Raw genomic sequence first — 21,330 nt, 5'->3', positions numbered from 1 at the left:
TCAGGGCAGTTATTATATAACCTGGGGTCCCATTCCGGTCTATTGAAAAATTACACAAATCCAGGACTATGGAGACTTTGTTGTGGTGCTGCTTGAAAGCAAATTTGCATGCTAATGCTTTTGTCAATGTCAATGAGGAAGACCACAGCCAGCCTCACGGAATCTAGAGGAATGGACACAGCCCCACAAAACCTTCTCTATTCCATGGCACAGAGTCTCTCTTCCATCTCTGCTCATGTGCCAGTGAACTGAGTGGTGACGAGTTGGTGTAGACTCTTCCTCCGTGCATGCACCCCAACTCCACCTAGTGTTGAGCACAGGCTTAATTACCAGTCTAAGTAGCCTGAGTCCCACAATAATTTTCTTTGAGGCCCCCTTTAACTCCTCTTTTGTGACTATAATATTACAACCCTATTGATGCTTTTGGACATACAGTCATCTGCCTCATCAGTGCAGAGGTCTTCCCACCCAGACCAGGAATCACTGACCCAGAGCTCCTTCTTTGCAGATAGAAGAGACATTAATTCCATAGATAACTAATATATATTAAGCAAAATTAAAACATTATTGTGGGTGTGATTTTTTAAAACAAATATTTATTAATACATTTAAAAAAATTAATTAAATGTGTTTTAATTGTTTATTACACATTTAAGGTAATGTGCTTTAACAATATTATAACTTTTAGGTTCAAAAGAAATATATGCATTTTTCACATTATAGTTTGTTAATATATTTTTAATATTATATTTTCAATATTTTTTAATGTATAATAAACTTTAATAATTTCCTCCCATGGGAGATCTGCTCCACGATTGTGAAGGTCTCTGCCTATCTGTAAAACGTATGAGTAGGAACTTTACAATCGTAAATACTGGTGTAGGAGGCCCCACCAAGGTTTGCAACTAGAAGTAATTTTAGTGAAATGGTGAATAGCCAAAATATGTTAAGTTACTAATAGGTGCAGTAGTAGATTTATATGTAAGTCAATTTAAATGTGTAAACTTACCTCTGTTAATAGGGACAATTATATGTGTTTCTTAATAAATGTGATCTGTGTGATTTTCATTGATTGGCAACCATTCTTATTGTACATTTACATGATTTACTTACATGAATGTGATATTATTAAAGTATTGTATGAATTGGAACTGTAATAATTCTGTGCATTTTTCAGTCTCAACTGTCATTTTCCCTCCTTTGAGCTAGACATTGGATGCTCAACCAACCAAATCCAAAGAGTCAAGGAGACCTTGGTAGTCAAGTTTTTATTGCAACCAAATGGCCAGTGCCCATGGTAGTGGAGAACACATTTGCAACTGCAAATTTGCCCTCCGGCTGCCAGGATCAGTAAAACTTCGGTAGATGTATAGAGTCTATGGAGCAGTTACAAATATGTTTCACCCAGTTAAACTAATATTTTAGACGAAACATTGAGTCTCATGTGAATAATCTGAACCCTGTTTGAAGCATATTTGAAGAGCACGGCTATCAAAAGTTAGAAAGATGGGGTGACAGGAAGTGAAAATAAATCACAGCCTCTGCATAGGATTCTACAGCATATACATTTGGTCCCTGATCAGCTGTTGTGTATTGTTGCACCAGACTTTCATTAAGAAGGGTGGGTTGCAGCCATGGATGTCATTTAGCGGTTACCAGGGTTTACAACTGAAACCCCTGGCATTTCACCAATCAATACACAGTGAGTTGAGGGACGTGCAGGGTGTCCACTGTCAAACCTGCTATTTGCACTGGTGGTGGATCGCATAGCTTGTAAGACACGAATGACATGGTATGCCGTGGGACGTGGCATCACATTGCTTTGGACATGGATGATTTGTAGCTTTTTTTAAAAGATGCTTGGACAAACTTGGCAAAGGCGATTCTATTGCTTGATAGTTTGGAGACATAACGTGACCCATTATTAACTGGCAAAAATCTGCCTGTTTCCCATCCAGGCACAAAAGACACCACCCATGCTTCTGGGAAGGGTTGCAGTGGGAACGCGTTTCTCTGAAATATTTGGGAGTCCAAATATGCTGTGAGGACCAAGACCTTCGGAAGGGCAACATAGGGATGGCGTAGCAGGCGTCGAGGGTGCAGAACGGTTGCTAAAATGGCAGCCATGCCACGGCTGTTGTATTTTTTGATCCTCTATGGGTGAACGTCCTAAGAAGTTGTTTTACAGGATATTGACATCCTTCTCATGGAGTTGATCTGGAATAGAGGCAGGCGCTGGGTGCATTGACTAAACTTCAGCACCCGACGGCAGAGGAGGGGCTGGCGGCCCCTTATTTTAAATCTTAATATTTGGCAGCCCGGATGCAGTGGTTTGGTAGATGGATGCATGCTAGGAGAAGCAATGAAGACGCTGAAGATGCCACTGTCCTGACAGACAGGGAACTGACACATTTGTTACTGGATTGTATGTGTGTGAAAATTAGGCACCGTGGATTGCTAGCAGTAACCTAGCACTTCTGGGTCCACTGGATGCAGAAGACCAGAACGCAAGCTCCTTATCTCACCCGATATCGCTTTACGGGCAGTGTTGCTGTTACGCCATGCTGGTGGGAATGGGGCAGTTGGCCACCTGTGGGTGTTGAAAGAGTGGACAACCTCTTTGAAGATAGGAATTGTTAATTGTTTGAAGAGTTACAGGCTTACTTTGGTCTACTTGTGGGTGATAGTAGCTGCAGTTAAAGAATGGAGTGAGGATGGACTGTCCAAACCCTCCCACAAGCAAGTTTGCCATGTTCTATGCACTGCCTTGGGCACATTTAGAGCTGTTTCGAATCTGTATCTGGTGCGCTGTAGGGATATTATTGCCTACTTGTCAACATTGCATGACGATTGAGTGCTGCTCCTCGGTATACCGATCAGCGACCCACATTGGTTGAAAATATTAGAAGGTTTTTAGAAATGCTCACTTAAACTGATTACGTTCAGTATTATTCACAGGGCATAGCTTACGCTGGGTAAGATCAATAAAATATACCCTGATGTTTTGGCTACCTGCCCCAGGTGTGGAACGGAGGGGGCAGAACTGTTTCATATGATATGGGATTGTGCACATCTCTCCGTCTACTGGGTGGAGATTGTTGACTTTATTAATGACATCACTGAACGAAATATGCTGCATTCCATGTTGACATGCTTATGTGGGTTATTCCCACGTCCAGCAAAGAATAAGGTCACATCTAGGTTTATAGAATTGACCTTTATTCTAGCAAAGTGCCATATAACTATTTAGTGGAAAGCCTCAGTGGGAACGCAGATTGGTCAATGGAAGCACGATCTCATTAGCTGGGCTGAATGTAAAAGCAGTACCCTGTTTAGCGAGGCCAAAAGGAGTAGGGGGCTCCATAGAGGTGACAAGGGCCTAGGAGGGGTTACTGGACGAGGTTAACAGGGAGGCCATCTCTTCCCTTTTGAGGGCCTGTGGTACCCCAACTGGGATAAGGGTGTGTGGGATCCTTTATGTTTTGATCTATAACCGCAGGATTACAGGATCCCTGCAATAGTTAATAATTGGTGAGTCCTGTTCCCCCGTCTTAACACTACCTAAACTGTGGGTAGGGGCACACTCGTGACCTTTTGTACACATTAGTGCAGTAGATTTTAGCCAGCCAATGGACTCAGTTGGGGAGAGGGGTTGTTCTCAAAGGTTGAATGGTTTACAGTGTAGTCATAGGCTGATGCTTGTGAAATTAATGAGAATTGGGGATGTGAGTGCATTATGGGAATGCAGGAATGTTGGTACTACTCCTACTACCAGGTGCAACCACAACTGTATATTGCATGTCCATTCATTGTAACTTGATTTCTGTTTATTTCCTTTGTTGAAGCCAATAAAATATGTTTCAAAATATTAGTAGAGGGAGAAACTAAAAAGATACAGATATTTATTAGGTAAAGACAAAAAACTGTATGATATTGAGCTGAGAGATTTCAGGACCTGTAGGTGAGATCAAAACACAACATAGATGTGGGAATGAGAGAGGTAGGGTTGGGAAGAAAGCTGGGAAAAATGTGGGTGAGCATTGGAAAGGAAGAGATAAATGTGAGTGGAAAGTGATGCAGGCGGAGGTTAGAGGCAAATGCTCAGGGACATACGCAGCGTGGTGGAGGTGCAAAGACACCAAGGAGAAATGGAGGAGAAAAGCAGAGGAGAGTAAGGTTGTCCGATACAGAGGTGAGAAAATGAGATGTGGAAGTGTTGGGAAAGATGTAAGAAGTGTGAGTTGCAATGAGAGAAAACTTGTGTGAGACACATGAGAAAAACAGAGAATTAATTGAATGTTACAAAAGTACAGTGTCGTGGTTAAAAAGTAAAGTGATAGAGAGGAGAAAGGACGGGGTGAAGTAGGCAAGTTAAAGACTAGAGATGAGCATCGCAGGAAAAGGTGAAGATGAGGGGTAGGCGGGGAAGATAGGTGATCCGATAGTAGCTGCAGAAGAGTGAGTAGTACTAGGTAGAATGTGAGGGAAGTAGAGATGGTAAAAGAGAGAAATGGGATTATATGATAAAGTTAGGAACGATGCCTGTATTTTATTACTCTTGCACCAGTTGTAGGGTTTTAGCTTTAGTGATGTACTTCTTGTAATGTCATCAAGGTCAAAGCGCACATGGAATCACATACTTGGAAGACATCATAGGTCATATGTGATGTCATTGGGGTCAAAGGATGTGTGATGTCACTTCCACTACTACTGCCATTATGGTGAATCGACATCTGTGACTACCTATTTGTTTATTCATATTGATTGATATTCTGCAATTTGTTTATTTTGTTTGATTTTAACACAGCTGCTACCCGGAGTTTGTGATAGTTTGTTTCAGTAGAGTGTATTTGCTTTTGTTTACTGTTTAATAAATGTTGATTGATAGGCATGTAAACATATTCTCAAAACAAATATATTGACTAAAATGGATCAAACATTACTTTGTGCTCTGCATGTAGAAATTAAACCTAAATTTGTATTGGTTTTTCCTTATCACATTGTGTTTCTTGTGCACAGAAAATCTGGGATGACCTTGACACGTGGCACTCCAACCTCAACGAACTCGACTCTGAGGTTCAAGATCTGGCAGAGGAGGATCCAAGCAAAGCTCAGGAATGGATGGATCGATTAACGGTGCCCTTGCAGTTGTACCAGCAAGTGACCAATCTGGCAGAACAAAGGTCTGCCCAGTTAAACAAGGTACAAAGAGCTGAGTCAGGGATTAAATTCATCATAATTTAATGTACAAAAAAATGAGAAAAATAATCTTCAACACAATAATAATAAAATAATCAAATGTGTAAAATAAATGACATGTAGTTTGCATGTCAGTTTGCCTTTCTCAAACATGTCTAGAAGAAATGTTTCTGGGTCTGTGGCACTAACATTTTTACCCAGTTATATTGAGGGATATTTGGAGACATGTTCAACTACTTTTAACATTCTTTCAACACATTGGAAGAAGTATGATAATCTCCTGGAAGTGGAATCTCAAACAAAGGGGGAAGCCTGTTTACTGTTCTCGAGTTCCTTAAAACTAATAGCTTACCTTCCTGCACTTCCTACAAGTTTGCATGAGGAGATCTAACTGAATCGTTTGGTACAGAAGGCTCCTCTGCTTATTTGGCCGCTTGCTATTGGAGAAGGCACTGTGTGAGTTTCGCTAAGTGGTTTGGAGTGTACCCGTAGCCCGTGGCCTTGGCTTGGCCTTGCCTTCTGCACACGCAAGTTATGATTTAGACAGGGGTGGGACTGTATTGCCTACAATTGGACGGGGTAATATGTAAAAGAAAAGGATCCACAGTAAATGATTGCCTTCTGAATTTGCACATATTGATTTTTGTTTGATTGTTACATTTGATCTTGTCTGTGTAGCCTACTTATTTTTACTTGTTTCAAACCATACCTGCAGTGCTGTGAATATATATGTTTTAAAAGAAAAAAACAATATCGTCCACTCAAAAATATAGTTTTAATTGAATGATTTTGTCTCGTCAGGCTACCTCCAAATTAGAAGAATACAATGATCATTTAAAGAACACAAAAGCATGGATACAGAATACTAATGAGTTGCTGACAGAAGAGGCAAAATATGATTCGGCAAAATCACTGAGTAAATACGCCAGTGCACTACAGGTAACAAATGAATATAGTGAAAAATGAAATTTTTTTAAAAAAAGAAACAAATTTGACACATAGTGCATAACTAACAGTGGAATCAGATGTGTTTCCTTCTAAATTAATTTCTGAAAAGCTTCCGTATACAGTACACTTGTTACTAACAAAATGTGAGGGGCAAACATTCAAAGTGAGCATGAATGAAGGTATTTGATGAGCAGGTTATGGCTGTGCCAGAATTGGCATATGTAACCAAAACATAGATGACTTCTAAATCAGTTCTATGTATTACAAGACATAAAATGGCTGATTTGCATTAAAACCCACACAATCTCATTAGATGCCAGCATGATTCTGAAGTCTTTAGGGAGAAGGTTGAATATTGAAAATATTGAATCCAATTGGCCAACTTGTTTGACAAGACACTGCAAAAATAATGCTTTACTTTACACTGCATCAGAGGGGCTTTACATGGGTGGTACATGGGCCTCCTTTGCAACCACCAATGCTTTTTGATGCAGTACCCTGCTAAAAAGAGTACACCAAGTTTTGTGCCAAAAGTAACACCTCTTTGAAGCAGGCATTCAAAGGAGAAAAACTTATATTTCTCCTTTTTTACCTGCTTTACATAAATGCTGTACTGTATGACACATACCTATGCTAGACTCACGCACCTCTGCACTAGGGTGCACAGGTCTGTGTGTGGCACTTGGCACCATGATTTTGCACCGGCTGTAGGGAGAGGGGAGGAGAGTGCGCCACATCTCTGTAGTTATGGCACTTACCTCCTCTCTCCCTGTCACACAATGTTGTGCAGCAACTTTGAGTGCTGCACTCTGTTATGTGACAGGGTCATAAGTCTGGACCTGATTCTTTTTCAGAAACGTTTGGCACCTTGTTTTCATCCTCCAGAAATGATAAATTCAGAAAAATGCTGTAACTTCTTTACTGGCGCTTCAGTGGTCTTGAAATTTCTGGGAAATTCTTCTTGAATGCTGTGACACAGGTTAGTTTGTGAAAAGGCTACTCATAACTTCCATTCAGGTCCACAGCCAAATTCCTTTTAACAGTTTTTCGAATTTTAGTTTAGGTAGATGTAGCACTTTTTACCTCTAGGATCTGCTACTCTCAAGCCTCAGGTTTGAGGTTCAGTAAGCAAGTCAACACTAACAGTAAGACGTGAAACACCATGGCCCTCATTACAAATCTGGCAGTGTCATGACCGCCAGGTTGGCGGTGACAGTCGGACCGCTGCCAATGCGGAGGTCTGAGTGCCATAATACAACTGCGGCGGTCAGCCTGTGGTCAGACCACCAAGATAGGTCATCCCGGCAGTCTGGCAGGCCTAATCCACCAGAGCAGCACTGCAAGCACCATGGGAATTATGACTTTGTTGTCCACCAGTGATTTCATGGCGGTAGCACCGCCATGAAAGGCTGGCGAACAACGGGTGCAGGGGGCCTGAGCAGTGCAGGGGTCCCCCGGCCAGCACCCACGCAATGTTCACTGTCTGCTTTGCAGACAGTGAACTTTCCGAGGGTGCTGGTGCACCCTGCGCACTACATCATTGCCACCGGCTCAGTTACGAGCCAGAGACAATGCTGTAGGCCGTTTCCCACTGGCCTACCAGGCGGAAACAGAGGTTTCCACCTGTGTGCCCAGCAGGTAACTCGTAATGGGCCCAGCGGGGAGGCAGGCACAGTGGCGGCAACCTCCCCATCAGAATTTCGGCAGACGGAAAAGCCCTTGAAGACTCTTTCTCCACAGTCCATCACCTCAACTCTCCATTCACAGTGGTTTGTAGCAGTGTCTAAAAAGTGGGCTAAAGTCTGATAGGGGGAAACCCCATTGAGAATCATGTTCTCAACATTTCTCCACTAATTTTTAGCATGGTGTTAGCCAGTCACTTTCTCAGACGCTTGCCTTACTATTGCAGCAGAGATTCTTGTGCTACAGTTAACCAACATGGAGGCTTTTAGCATTTCCTCAATTTCTCTTATTCTCTGTCCAAATCCAGCCAGGCCTATTCTGCCTCTAGAGAATCATAGATGAATGTGTTCCCTTTATGGTACATATGTCTTCTATTTCATGTCTGCCTGAGACACCACTTCCTCACAAAGGGAACACTTTTTATAGTCCTTTTAGACAGGAGGAGACTGCCATAGTGTTGGCTGAACTGATAGGAATGCCATTGTGCTGAGAAGCCTTAAAGGTGTGGCTGTTGTCTACCTCACTTCAAATAAGATGAGGGGTGGATGGCAGTACTAATCTCTAAGCTACTTATAGAGAATATACTTTTAGAAAAGGAATAGGACATCCTCACAAAAGTCCTCCAAGCAATGTAGGTAATCATTATCCAATGTTTCTGTTAGAAATGGGGTCTTTGGTTGACAGTCAGTCAGGTTACCCTCTGTTCAAGCAAGGACCCTCACTCTAGTCAGGGTAAAAGATAATCACCCTCAGCTAACCCCTGCTTACCCCCTTGGTAGCTTGGCAGAGCAGTAGGCTTAACTTCAGAGTGCTAGGTGTAAAGTATTTGTACCAACACACACAGTAACTTAATGAAAACATTACAAAATGACACAACACTAGTTTAGAAAAATAGGAAATATTTATCTAAACAAAACAAGACCAAAACGACAAAAATCCACAATACACAAGTCAAGTTATCAATTAAATATCAAAAAGAGTCTTTAAGTAATTTCAAACACACACTAACACTGATAGCATGAAAATGTTCCTTGGGTGCATCAAAAATAACCCTGCACGGGTGAGTGTGCGTCAAAAAGGGCTTGCATTGATTCCACTTTCGAGCGGGACCGTGCGTCGTTTCTCCTTTCACCGGGTCGGGCGGATCGTTTCTTCTCTCCGCAGAAGAGCAATGCGTCAATCCGGTCAGCACTCTCGGGTCCAGGCAGGCCTTGCATTGTTTTTACACGCCCAGTGGTACTTGAGTCGGAAATCTAGCCGCACGATGATCCGAAAACCCCACAGTGCGGGTTGTGATCTCCCAACCTCCGTCAGCGATGCTGCACGTCCTTTCTCCTGCTCCGTGCTTTGATTCTTCTGTAGCATTTCCTGCGAGTATCGATTTTCAGCTGCGGAACTGGAGGCGCGTCATTTCTTCAGCCGCAGATTGGAGTTGTGTCGATCTTTTCCCCGAACGGCGTTCTGTGCGTGGATTTCCTTGTCTTTAGGCTGCCAGCTTCACCGTTCAGGGTCCCAGGAACTGGATGGGCAGCACAGGGCAGAGTAGGAGTCTCTCCAGAGACTCCAGGTGCTGGCAGAGAGAAGTCTTTGCTGTCCCTGAGACTTCAAACAACAGGAGGCAAGTTCTAAATCAAGCCCTTGGAGAGTTCTTTTCAAGATGGAAGGCACACAAAGTCCAGTCTTTGCCCTCTTACTCTGGCAGAAGCAGAAACTGCAGGGTAGCTCCACAAAGCACAGTCACAGGCAGAGCAGCTCTTCTTCCTCAGCTCTTCAGCTCCTCTCCAGGCAGAGGTTCCTCTTGTTTCCAGAAGTCTTTCTAAAGTCTGTGGTTTTGGGTGCCCTTCTGATACCCAATTTCTCCTTTGAAGTAGACCTACTTCAAATTAATGTCTCTTTTGAATGTGAAATCCTGCCTTGCCCAGGCCAGGCCCCAGACACTCACCATTGTGTTAGGGCAGGCACAGCCCTTTCAGGTGTGAGTGACCATTCCTCCCCTCCCTCCTAGCAGAGATGCATCATCAGGATATGCAGGCTACACCCCAGCTCCCTTTGTGTCACTGTCTAGTACAGAGCTACTTATGTGGGTTGCACAACCAGTGCTGCAGGCACACTAGTAGCATTTGATTTACAGGCCCTGGCACCACTAGTGCACTTTACTAGGGACTTACTAGTAAACCAGATATGGCAATCATGGATAAACCAATTACATACACATTTTGTAAAGGAGCACTTGCACTTTAGCACTGGTTAGCAGTGGTAAAGTGCCCAGAGTAACAAAAACAGTAAAATCAGAGTCCAGCACACATCAACAACCTGGCGAACAGAGGCACAAATTTAAGGGAGACCACGCCAAGGATGAAAAGTCTAACACCACCTGTTTCAGTGTTGTGGACCTGTCGTCAGCTTATTATCAAGTTAGTTTACATCTGGTTCTTACCCTCTAATCTCATTCATCAAACCTTTGGGGCCCTTTAGGTACTCTAGAGTGTCTTTACGCTGCAGCCATCTTATAGCGATAATGAGATCTGCCCTGGGTGGTTTTACCAGCTTCTTATTCCTTCTAATCTTTGTTTGTGATCTAAAACACCACAATGAAGTTTGAAGAATAATTGAAGGCATCACACATGAGGTACGATTTCCTGTAAAGGACAAATGACAATCTGTGTCAGTGCTGTGTCCAATTTGAGATGCACACAGTCCAAAGAAGTGATTAAAATGAACAGTTTCTATTCGTTGTGCATATATGTAATTTCCCACACTGTCTCCATTTCCAATACTGCAATATCTTTTATTCTCTTCAATGTCTCTCAGGCACCATTAGTGCCCCTTCTTAATGCCCACAAAGTCAGCTCAGCTGCCAGATGTATGCTGCCAAATGTATGCAGCCAAAGTCAGATCTACCTAAAACTAGAGGAAGAAATGAGATTTCATCTCAAGATAGTAAAGTGTATGTAACAAGTCCATAGTTGATTCACCATATTTGACTTTGTATCACCAATCAGAAGTGAGAAATTCTGCTGGTTAGCCAGGTTGATTCTTCACATCTCCCTTTTACTTGGCCACACTCCACTGGTTAATTCCCATCTCCAAGACCAGAATGTTTATAACTGGGTGTTATCTTCTGCATCAAAATCATCTTTCTCCTTATTTGAACATGGTCATTAGATGTGAATTCTACTATGTTTGCTCAAAGTCATTCTCTCTTTCTTCCAGTTTACCCAAATGATCATGCCAGCTCTTACTGTTGTTTTAACCCACCTGAATTACTGCACTCTCACAGACCTCTGGAAGTCAATGGACAAACTACAAAGAGTTCAACAACATGCACCATGAATTTTCTACACTTTATGAGCCAACAATCATATTACCAACCACTCCTCCCAGGATCATTATACTGGCAACAGACTAAAGAGAACCCTGCTGTAAATATCTGTGCATTTTATAAAACTGTTTTCATAGACTTGTGTCACTTTATCTGCCCAAAGATTTTCAATGTTGCCACCCATATAGAGGCGTTGTAAGCCTCTGCTATCATACTAGTCATTCAGCCGCCTTTGCTTGTACGGGGTTCCTCCTTCTGAAATTCCTTTCCTCAGACACTGAGAATTGATACAGATTTCCTTAATCTCAAATGCATCTAGTTTATGCCTCAGTTGGACTGGATCCTGAAATTTTCACCTTGACCTCATGATCAATTCAGGTGCCTAAGACAGATGTATTATTCTATCATTCTACTGCTTCCTGGCTTTTACACCATTTTGGAGATATTTGAATTTTTCTTGAGATTTTACTTCTGGTCACTTTTGATTCATACTTCTATATCATTTTCAGTGTCATTGAAGGACATTTTAAGATGGAGACGAAGACTTGTTGATATTATGTTAAAATGTAATTTAAAGTTAGTTCATAACAAAAGGTAGCAAAAGTAAGGGTTTGGTAAATAAAGAGTACTTTAAAACTATAGCTGACTTCAGCTAATAGCAAAAGACATAATGGGGGTCATTATAAGTTTGGCGGACGGAAAAGTCATTCTGCCAAGCTCCTGTGGTCCCCATCAGGAGTTTCCCACTGGCCAGCAGGGAGCAGCCAACAACATGGACGCCGGCTCATAATAGAGCCGGTGGCAATGCTGAGGTGCATAGCGTGCACTAGCACCCGTCGCAATTTTTACCCTCTGCAAAGCAGACAGTGAAATTTGCGATGGGGCTGGCCAAGGAGGACACTGCACTGCCCATGCCAAGTGCAGGGGTCCCCCAGGGCACCCTGAACCCCCTCTCGGCCAGCCTTCACATGGCGGGGCTACTGCCATGTAACCGCCGGCGGAGAAGGGACTCGTAATGCCCAGGGCAGCATTGCTTTCAGCACTGCTCTGGCGGATTAGAACCGCCAGCACCACCAGCCCCTCCAGTGGAGGAGAACTGGCGGTGCTGGACGTACGTCCGTGGCGCAACTGCCACAGTTGTAATGTGGCTGTCAGACTGCCACATTAGCGGCGGTCTGACCGCCACCGCGGTCTTAAGACCGCCAGGGTTGTAATGAGGCCCAATATCTTTTAGATTAAAGTAGAACATTTCTTACTTTTAAGATTTAAGTACAAGCAATGGTGCATATCCTTTTAAAGTAGAGGTATGCCTAGCATACAGAAATATTAAATCTATCATTTCGTTTGTAAAAAAGAAGCTTGATTTAGTTTTTAGACAAAAACCTGAAAGTTGTGGGTCAGCATGGCTTTTTTCAAGGCCATAGAGTAGTTAGCTGCACTTGTGATTGTAGACAACTTCTACATGCTTTTGTATGCAATCTAGCATTTGTGCATCTTGTACCTTCTAGCCACTGTCTACAGAGGATATACTAAAATGTCAATTTTGGTGGTTTAATACAGAATCACTTTTAATTTTTAAGATGAAGCACCTGCATCCTGGAGCTCTTTGGCAGGCCTCAGCTGTCCATCAAAACACTAATAGGGGCCTCATTAAAAATCTGGTGGTGTATTGACTGCCAGGTTCACGGTGTTGGTCGGGCTACCGCCAATGTGGCGGTCAGAGCATCATATTACGACTGCGTCGGTAGCGCTGCGGTCGTACCAACGGCCTGGCGGTGCTGTGGGTCTCAATCCATGAGGGCCTCACTGCAAGCAGCGCTGCCATGGGGATTACAACTTCGTTCTCTGCCAGCGATTTCATGGCGGTAGCACTGCCATGAAAAGGCTGGTGGAGAATGGTTGCAGGGGCTCAGGGGGGGCATTGCTGCTGCCTCTATTATGAGTTAGTGACAAAGCTGCAGGCCTTTTCCTGCTGGGCCAGCGGGTGGAAACTGTGGTTTACAGCCGCTGACCCGGTGGGAACCTTGTAATGGTGCCGCGGAGAGGCAGCCACAATGGTGGCAACCGCCCAGTCGGGATTTCGGCCAGGCTTTACCATCCACTGAAATCGTAATTACCCCCTATCAAGGGGAAAATCTAAGGGACAAGTGGATTTCTTAGGCACTAGATGAACTAGCTTATCATTTGCTGTGCTACAACATCAGTGTAAAGAAAAACTTAAAGTATCTTCCGCAAAACCCAGTGCCCTTGATACCCAGAATGGATTTGTGCGTTTCATGTAAAGTATAGTTAAAAAGTAAGGTGATAATAAGAATAGAACTTTGTTTTCTTCCTGCAGATTGCTACTTTTCATAATACTTCAATAAAGACAATATCCAATTTATACCTATATTTTGAGTCATAAAATGCATAAGTGGGAAACATATTTGTACAACAGAATATGTGCATACCTTGTTAGAAACACCTAGTTGCAAGTTTGATGAGTTTCAATATAACTGGGATTCATTATTTTTCTAGTGATCAAGTAAACCTTGTAAGTCTTTACCTAATTCATTTGATATTTGTATTATTAGTCCTAATCTGTGTTTAGTCGAATTCACATCACCATTTACTAGAGTTAGAAATATGGCATGTTTACAAAGAATCTACTTTCTAATTTGTGATAGGTTTTCCCAAGTACATGAACAGTCAAGTGAAATGTTAATTGCTTTCTAAATTCTTTAAAAACCTTCTACAACATAGTAGCAAAAGTACTTGAAAATAATAATACATAAATGTTTTAAGTCATGATCTCATAATGGTACACAATCTAAAATTACATAGGCCATTTTTCAACCGTTGCAATAAAAAAAAGTATTGAAGCCTTAATGAAGCCCTTCAGCAAATAAAACTCCCACCACCTAGTCATTCATTTAGATACAGTATGCAAATTGTTTCCCGATTTTTGGGTGCAACTAATGTTTTTCAATTCCTGTACTGCCCAGTGACTAGATCCCACTTTCTATAACATCCGGTTAATAAAATACATTTATCCTAGTTCATCTTGTGGACCTCATCTTCCAGTTCTTGAAGCACAGTTCTTTCTCTGGCTTCTTGCATACATCTTTACAGTAATTCAGATCACTAGAAGCACAGGCCCAATTATATTTTCCTTATTTGATCAATAACTATCAACATAGGTATAATTTGATAGCCATTAATTTATATATCAATATTCTTTACCTCTTAGGGTGAAAATTCATATGCTACAGAGAAGGAATTCCATCAGTAATTTAAAAGTCAATTTGACAAACATTCCCACATCCTGTGGCATATCAGATGAGCTTTTGGAATGCTTTTTATTAGATGATTACACTTTTGCCAAAGTGCTATAATCAAGATCGGTGCTAAACGAGTCACATCAGAAAAGGTAGACTCTATAGATTTCCAGATCATTTTCTGGTTTTGTCAAAGTTATCCAAAAAGAAAATTCTTAAACTGGCATTTAGAAGACTTTTCATATTCAAAGAACGCATGTTAAAATAGACCAGCTTTACCTTCTTACTGCGCTGACTAAAACAAATTAATATATATTATTCATTATTCCCCGAATGAATGAAAAAACTTTGAGTAAGAAGCACTGCAAACTGAATGACCTGTAGACTCATTCTGAATGAGAGGATAATGTGTCTGGGTACAAAGAGGTACCTTTTCGTTTTCTTCCTTAATACCAGGAGGTATTCCTCACTACAGATGTGGGTGAGCATGTTCCACAATCCTGGGTCCCTGAAACACTGGACTTTTTCACTATTGTAATAGTATCATATCTGCAGATATGAAGTATATTTTGAATGGCATAGCAGGGATGGATTCCTGTACATTGTGTTATTTTACTTCTTTGAAATGAGGGCTATTTGTTGTGGGTACATTCATCAGTTGCAAGGAGATTGAGGTGATCTGTGGGTTATTTTTGAATGGCTGTGAGGTCAGTTGTTTTTGATGGGGGTTGCTTAATGTGAATTTAGCTGTAATCCTTTGTGATCAATCAAGGGCAGAGTTACATTGACTAGTATACTGAATTGTGTGGTTATTTCGGAAACAGTCAAAGGGATTTTCACAAAGTGTGGCTGGACTGCTTATACTTGCAAATTGTGGCTATAGTTCCATTCTGCACTAAGGCTTAATGGGAGTAACTTAAAGTGAGTGAGTTAATGATGCCCCTTGTACAGCCCAGATTGTGAGCCCACCAGCCTATTTGCAAAGTATTTTGCTTGCTTTTATTGTTTTTTAATACTAACAGCATACTGTTTTTCTAGAGAGCTTTAGAGGATTCTGAACAGAAGCAAGCTATTCTTCATAACGTTTACTCAGAGCTTGGTGCGCTATCAATTATTTTTGAAACCGACAACACTGTGAAACAGCTTAATGAACTGGATGGGCAAGTAACATCTCTGCAGGAAAAAATCGCATGGCTTCTTCCTCAGATAAAACATGTGGAAGATGTAAGTATTGCTGCTCTCTTTAGTGGCTTGATTTGTTTTTTTTTGTTTTTTTGATGTTCATTCATTGTTCACTGTGGCTTGATGTTTTACAAAATTCTTCAAGGTGCAGTTTGGGGATGTTTCTGTGTTGCTGGTTGGTTTTCACAATATTTGGTTTATCTTGCTTTCTGGTCATCATAACATTGACATTGGGGCATTTGCCATCCGTTACCAAGGGTTATTAATGCAAGCATGTCTTCTACCGGACACAGACTAAGCCCCAAAAAGACAGCAGCAGGCTGTTGACTGTTTTGAGAGACGCATTTTAGCTAAATAAAGTAGCACAACCTTTAGAGTTTGACTTTGTTAAAATATTTGAAATTAAAAGTAGACATTCCCCAATTGGAAACAGCATACCAGTAAGTACCCCTTGTTTCACTCTATTCTCATTTAAGAAGCAGAAACCAGGGGTCCTGGTCCTGGTATGACTGAGAGATAGTATAAAACAAAGGTATTCATTGATTTTGATGGGGACTCTGTGGGAGGTGTCCGAGAAGGTGATTGAAGCATGTGGTAATTTGTTTTGCTGTTTCATAAAATTTCCCATTCCTTTTGATTTAGTTAATTAAGAGATTTTATGACAGAAATTAGATGAGTTGCAAATTCCCCAAGGCATGTTGTCAGTGTTAAAAGAATCTCTTGCGGTAATTAGCTAGGTTTGAGTTAGATACAAATGGTCTTTATCCAGTGAAACACCAGTAAAGAATAGATCATGCTTGTGTTTAATAGTCTGTGGTCTTAAATAAGCAATATAGTTCATAACTTCTACCACCACAAGTTTGGGCTCAACTGCAAACTTCATGTTGTTCTTCGTCACCTCTGCAACTCTCAGCCTGTGTAATTGTTTCTGCTTGTTCAGCTGTCTCAGCCTGCCCAGATATCATAGTAGGTTAAGCTGATTTTTATTGTATCTTCACGAGACAAGTGTCTCTGTAGATTACATTTTACATGTTTAAATATTGCTGCAAAGCTAAAACGTTTAATTTTGTTGACTTTTCTGCAGTCTATAAGAACTTTGTACATTACAATGACTATTTAAAACTAGCGCTGTGCTTTTGTAAGTAACTTGGCACATATGTAAAATAAATAATTTCTGAAGTAAAATGTATGTTGTATTTGATGTAATGCCTTTAAAGTCAAAAGAGTTTCACTTTGTATTTTAAGTTCAGTTGCTAATGGTTCGAATGTTTTCATTCACTTTGTATTTTAAAATGCAGGAAGCAGTTGCAATTGAAACTGAGGTCAAAACTGTGGACAAGAAAATTGCTAAAATTAAGGCCATTTTGTCATCAAAAGATATTGAGGATTTGTCTCCAAAGGAGCATCTTCAGCATGGGCAGGTGGGCATAAATTCTATTAACGAGCTTCCTTCACATTAGGTTTATGCTATTTAATTTCTGCACAAATGCATCAGTTGAATCGTAGGCTCCACTTTCAGAAACTTATAAAGGAAACATGGCAGCTAGCCAGTTTGCCAGTTGGTTATGACTGATATATATGTAATTTGTGTATGAAGAATTTAAGTTGTGGCTACTCTTTTCCACACTGTTTCCATGAGGTGATTGTAATTCTCAAAGATCAACAAGTCGGTGATACCTAGAAGTCCGAAATCAAAACTGTTTCATACAGTCATACAGTTATACTTTTTTGTTGAATGTTTTAATGGTGAGAACATATAAATTACTAGTATTTGAAAGTTAGGATCTAGTGTGCCCTCTAACCCACAGACTTCACTCCAGGGAGTTATCTGCAGTTTTGGAGGATGTTTCGACGTGGTTTATTAAATGGTTGATGAGCTGATGGCCTTCATGGGTTGGCCCACTATGCAAATCAGAAACAGCAACATCGTTTTCTAAATCTTTAATACTTTCCCATTTCTGAAGGTAAGAGAAATCTTCCACCTGGGCCCTCTGCAACTGCACTCTATAGATGTACAACACCACATGAAACATTGGCTCATACACTTAACACGCCTGCAATAGAACTTCCAAAATAAATCTTTGAAAATGATACTTTGAGTACATAATGGAAGCTTCATTCACAATACACATTCCTAACACAGTTGATCTTTCATTTACCAGTTGATTGATTGATTGATGCAGACTCCAGAGTAGGTTGAGTTAAGTCAACAGGATTGACCGAAAGGTCTTCACTCCATATGGTCTTGGAGGGCTGGAAGTGAAGTTATTGGAAAATAGATACTGAGCTTATGGTGACATCTTGGACACTCCTGTATGCATTTGTGTCTCTACCAAAATGTTGAAGGTTTTGAAGCTTCTGCTTCAGACATAATTATCTGCATCCATTCTGTGTTGAGATTAATGAGCTCTTACGTGCATCTATGTTCCACTTGTTTGACTCTCACCTTAGTCGTTCAATAACATTTGACCTGGGATTTGAATGTCTCAACGAAATGCACACAACTCTTCTGCCTCTTGGTATGACCTCAAAACCTGTGAATCAGGATGGTGTGCGCTATGGGTTTTTACTTTTTATTTATGTATAGGGGTTTTCTGTAGTGTGAACATGGCTTAAGGCTATCAGAATGCTGTACAGTGTACATATTTCATTAATACAAAGCTCTACACATGTAACAATTTACAGCTACTTTGTTCCATGATTATAACAATCTAGGGTGTATCTGAGAGTTGTCCTGTTGGTAGTGTGGGTCTTCCAACTGTCACTTTTCACTGCCTTACAGCGGGGTGTCAGCGGCATGTATTCGCCGCATGTTCAATACGGAATAGCTGTCTTCGTGAGATTTATTCAGTTTGCTGCAGTTTCCCTCTTTGTGCTTAGAAGCAGGTATAATGTGTTAGATTTTCTTGGGGTGTTTCAGGTCTTGTTTCCTCATTACCAAGCTTCTGTGGGTATAAGGAAAATAGAAAGATGAGAAATAATTCAGAGATCTCCAGGGTTACTTCAGAAAACACAGTGCATGGTTGGAATGGGTCAAGGGTGTGTAGGATTCCAAAGTTAGAAAGGGAAAGCAGGGAAAGGTGTCATTATTTTAACTATGTGTCTTCCAGACACCAAGAATTCCCTTTAGCACTGAGCACACCTGTCTGCAATTGCCCCATGGGCTGGATGAGGAATAGGAAAAGAGCAAAGGAAGAAGAACCAGAAGCAGTCTCTTAAAAGGTCACATTCGTGAGTGGGTAGTATTCCCATTCTCTTGAGAAAGTAGGGTTCTTGCTTTTCGAGTGGTGAGAGGTCCCAACAAGGGAGAAGAACAACAAGGACTGGCTGTCCTATGAGTGTTCAGTAAATTCGTAAGACAGCATAAACAAAAATACAAAGCAGCTCAAATGCTACTATTACAACACAGTAGCTGTACCAAGAAAAAGTCCTCTTGAACAAAATGTTCAAAACAAGATTTTCTGGACTGAAATATGTCTTTTATAGTAGTCATTTCATGATGAAATCTCTCCCTGGGGTGAAGCTTAACTACTGGGTTGCATGCAGATGCCTGCTTTCTCCACTGAGTCAACAGCAGTGAGCAGCAAGAATGCAGCATGAAAACATTTTGAAGCATGACTGTCAGTTTGCCATTGCCTTTTTGATGGGAAACATGTATATACCGACCGTTAGTACCAAGGTCAGGCAGAGAAAATTGCTTATGGTCACTGCTCATGGTGGCCATATGTTGATCTGGCCCGAGGTACAAAGCAGGGAAGATGGGTCAGAGAACACTGCCTAATAGAGACAAGGTAGGCCTTCACAGCTATGTAAATTGTAGCCTCTGCCAGCTCTGGTTCTGATGATTCTGATACTGAATATTCTTAATAAATCATGAGCTATAGAGCAAGAATTGACTAAAACCGTTGTGGGAGCTAAACTCCAATTATCACTTGAACCACAATAATTTGAGCACCCCAATTTTAACCTAATCAGTTTGGTTCCAAGGCCTCTGGATGATCTAGCAGCCAATGACAAAACTCCTCATCAAAAATACATAATTTAGTACATTAAAACAGAATAAAACACCAAAACATTAATAACTGAGTTCAGTATCAAAAATGGGGGAAAAACTATATTTATTACAGAAATATTAATAAGTGCGGTGCAGAGAAGGCTGAGATACAGGACTACAAAATCATTAAAAATCCTTAATTAGGCAAAGCTAGACACAAATCTAAGAGTCAAACTCATAAAGAATATTGACAGAATCCCAACAGAAAACTTAGGAGAAAAGGAACAGAGTCTCAACAAATGTTCATAGGCAATAAAAGAAAGATTATGCTAGCAGCAAAAAGCCAAAAGATCCCAAAACCCACAGGGTTTTATAGAAAGATTCATGCAAGCTATTAATAGATTCTGCAAATTCATCATGGTATGATCACGGTTAAACTTGCAGTGGAAAATCAGAAACGACAACATAATTTTCTAAATCTTTAGTACTAACCCATTTCTCAAGGTAAGAGAAATCTTCCACCTGCACCCTCAGCAATTGCGCTCTGGAGATGTACAACACAACAGGAAACATTTCTTAACCAATGGCTCATACATATAGCACTCCTACAACAGAACTTTCAGTGGAAATCCTTGAAAATGATACTTAGGGTACACGATGGAAGATTTATTCACAATACACAATTCACAATAAATGTTTCCTAACACAGTTGTGCATCTTTGAATCTTGGGTATCATTCACTTGGTGCTCTGCAGAAATGAGGGAAGAAATGACGTGCCACAGGACACTGGTTGGGAAGGAGAAATGAGCAGTAGCAAGATGAGCAGAACACCAAAAACTGCATCATGTTAAAATAAATGGTGTGTAACACGAGAATATGGCTTAGCTACTTCACAGTGTTAATTACACTTCCAAGTGACATTGCATATTTTTTTAAAATCATTAATTCATCAGTTACAACTTTATGCATCATTAAAACCATTAATTTCCAGAAAAGTTATTCACACAATATTTGCACATTTTTTAAAAGCTACTACACAGTTAATAACTGAATTTATGAGAACTTGCGAGTCATGAATATCTTGATGAAGATTAGTCACATATGTTCCCAACTCCCTGTACCTGATGTGAATAGTGTGAGTTTGAAAGTGGTATTCCCTTTCTTCTGTTGAAAGAGCACAGTGCCTAGGGGATTCATCAAAACTTCCCTCTTGAATTTCTTCTTGTCATTATTTGGCATGGAGGGTTGGGGGAGACGATTATCCTGCTAACTACACCAACCTTCTCAAGGAGGTTGCTGGTTCAAGTGGGATGCATTTTTGATTCACATATTCTATCAAATTTGTATGTGTGATGTGACTGTTCATGACTGTTTGTCCCTGGTTGTTGCTTGGTTCATTGTTTTCTTTTTAGCTTTCTTCACCTGATCCTGGCTTATGCAGTCAAGCTAGGCAGTTGTTTTTGATGCATACACATGAATTAGAGTTGGTAAAACCTGGACCAGCTATTGGCTATTGAGCTGGGGTTGTATTCTTGGGTACTGTCATCCAGGGGTACCCTTTGATACCACTGAGTGTAATCTGTGGGGTTCAACTGGAATGAGCAAAGAAAACCTTGGACCGGAGAGTCATCCAGGCATGTATGTAAGGTAGGAGGGGTAAATGGAATACATACTGTAGGCCTGATTTAAGAATACATATTGTGGGCCTGATTTAGAGTTTGGCTGATATGTACCTCATCAGTAG

At 40.9% G+C, this 21,330-nt stretch overlaps 1 protein-coding gene across 9 annotated transcripts in view; it reads left to right on the top strand.

The window, feature by feature from the left end:
• SYNE2 (spectrin repeat containing nuclear envelope protein 2) overlaps window positions 1-21,330 on the top strand; it is a 1,823,309-nt gene that overhangs the window by 1,122,905 nt on the left and 679,074 nt on the right. For all 9 annotated transcript variants that reach the window (XM_069207355.1, XM_069207357.1, XM_069207362.1 and 6 more), the window contains 4 exons: window positions 5,020-5,202; window positions 6,001-6,138; window positions 15,448-15,633; window positions 16,890-17,012. In XM_069207355.1, the coding sequence (XP_069063456.1) occupies window positions 5,020-5,202; window positions 6,001-6,138; window positions 15,448-15,633; window positions 16,890-17,012 (630 nt within the window). The remainder of the gene's footprint in view (window positions 1-5,019; window positions 5,203-6,000; window positions 6,139-15,447; window positions 15,634-16,889; window positions 17,013-21,330) is intronic.

Source organism: Pleurodeles waltl, chromosome 9 (assembly GCF_031143425.1).
Source record: "Pleurodeles waltl isolate 20211129_DDA chromosome 9, aPleWal1.hap1.20221129, whole genome shotgun sequence".
NCBI lineage: Eukaryota > Metazoa > Chordata > Amphibia > Caudata > Salamandridae > Pleurodeles > Pleurodeles waltl.
Note: the sequence above shows the minus strand (reverse complement) of the source record. Positions and strands in the feature narration are given on the sequence as shown.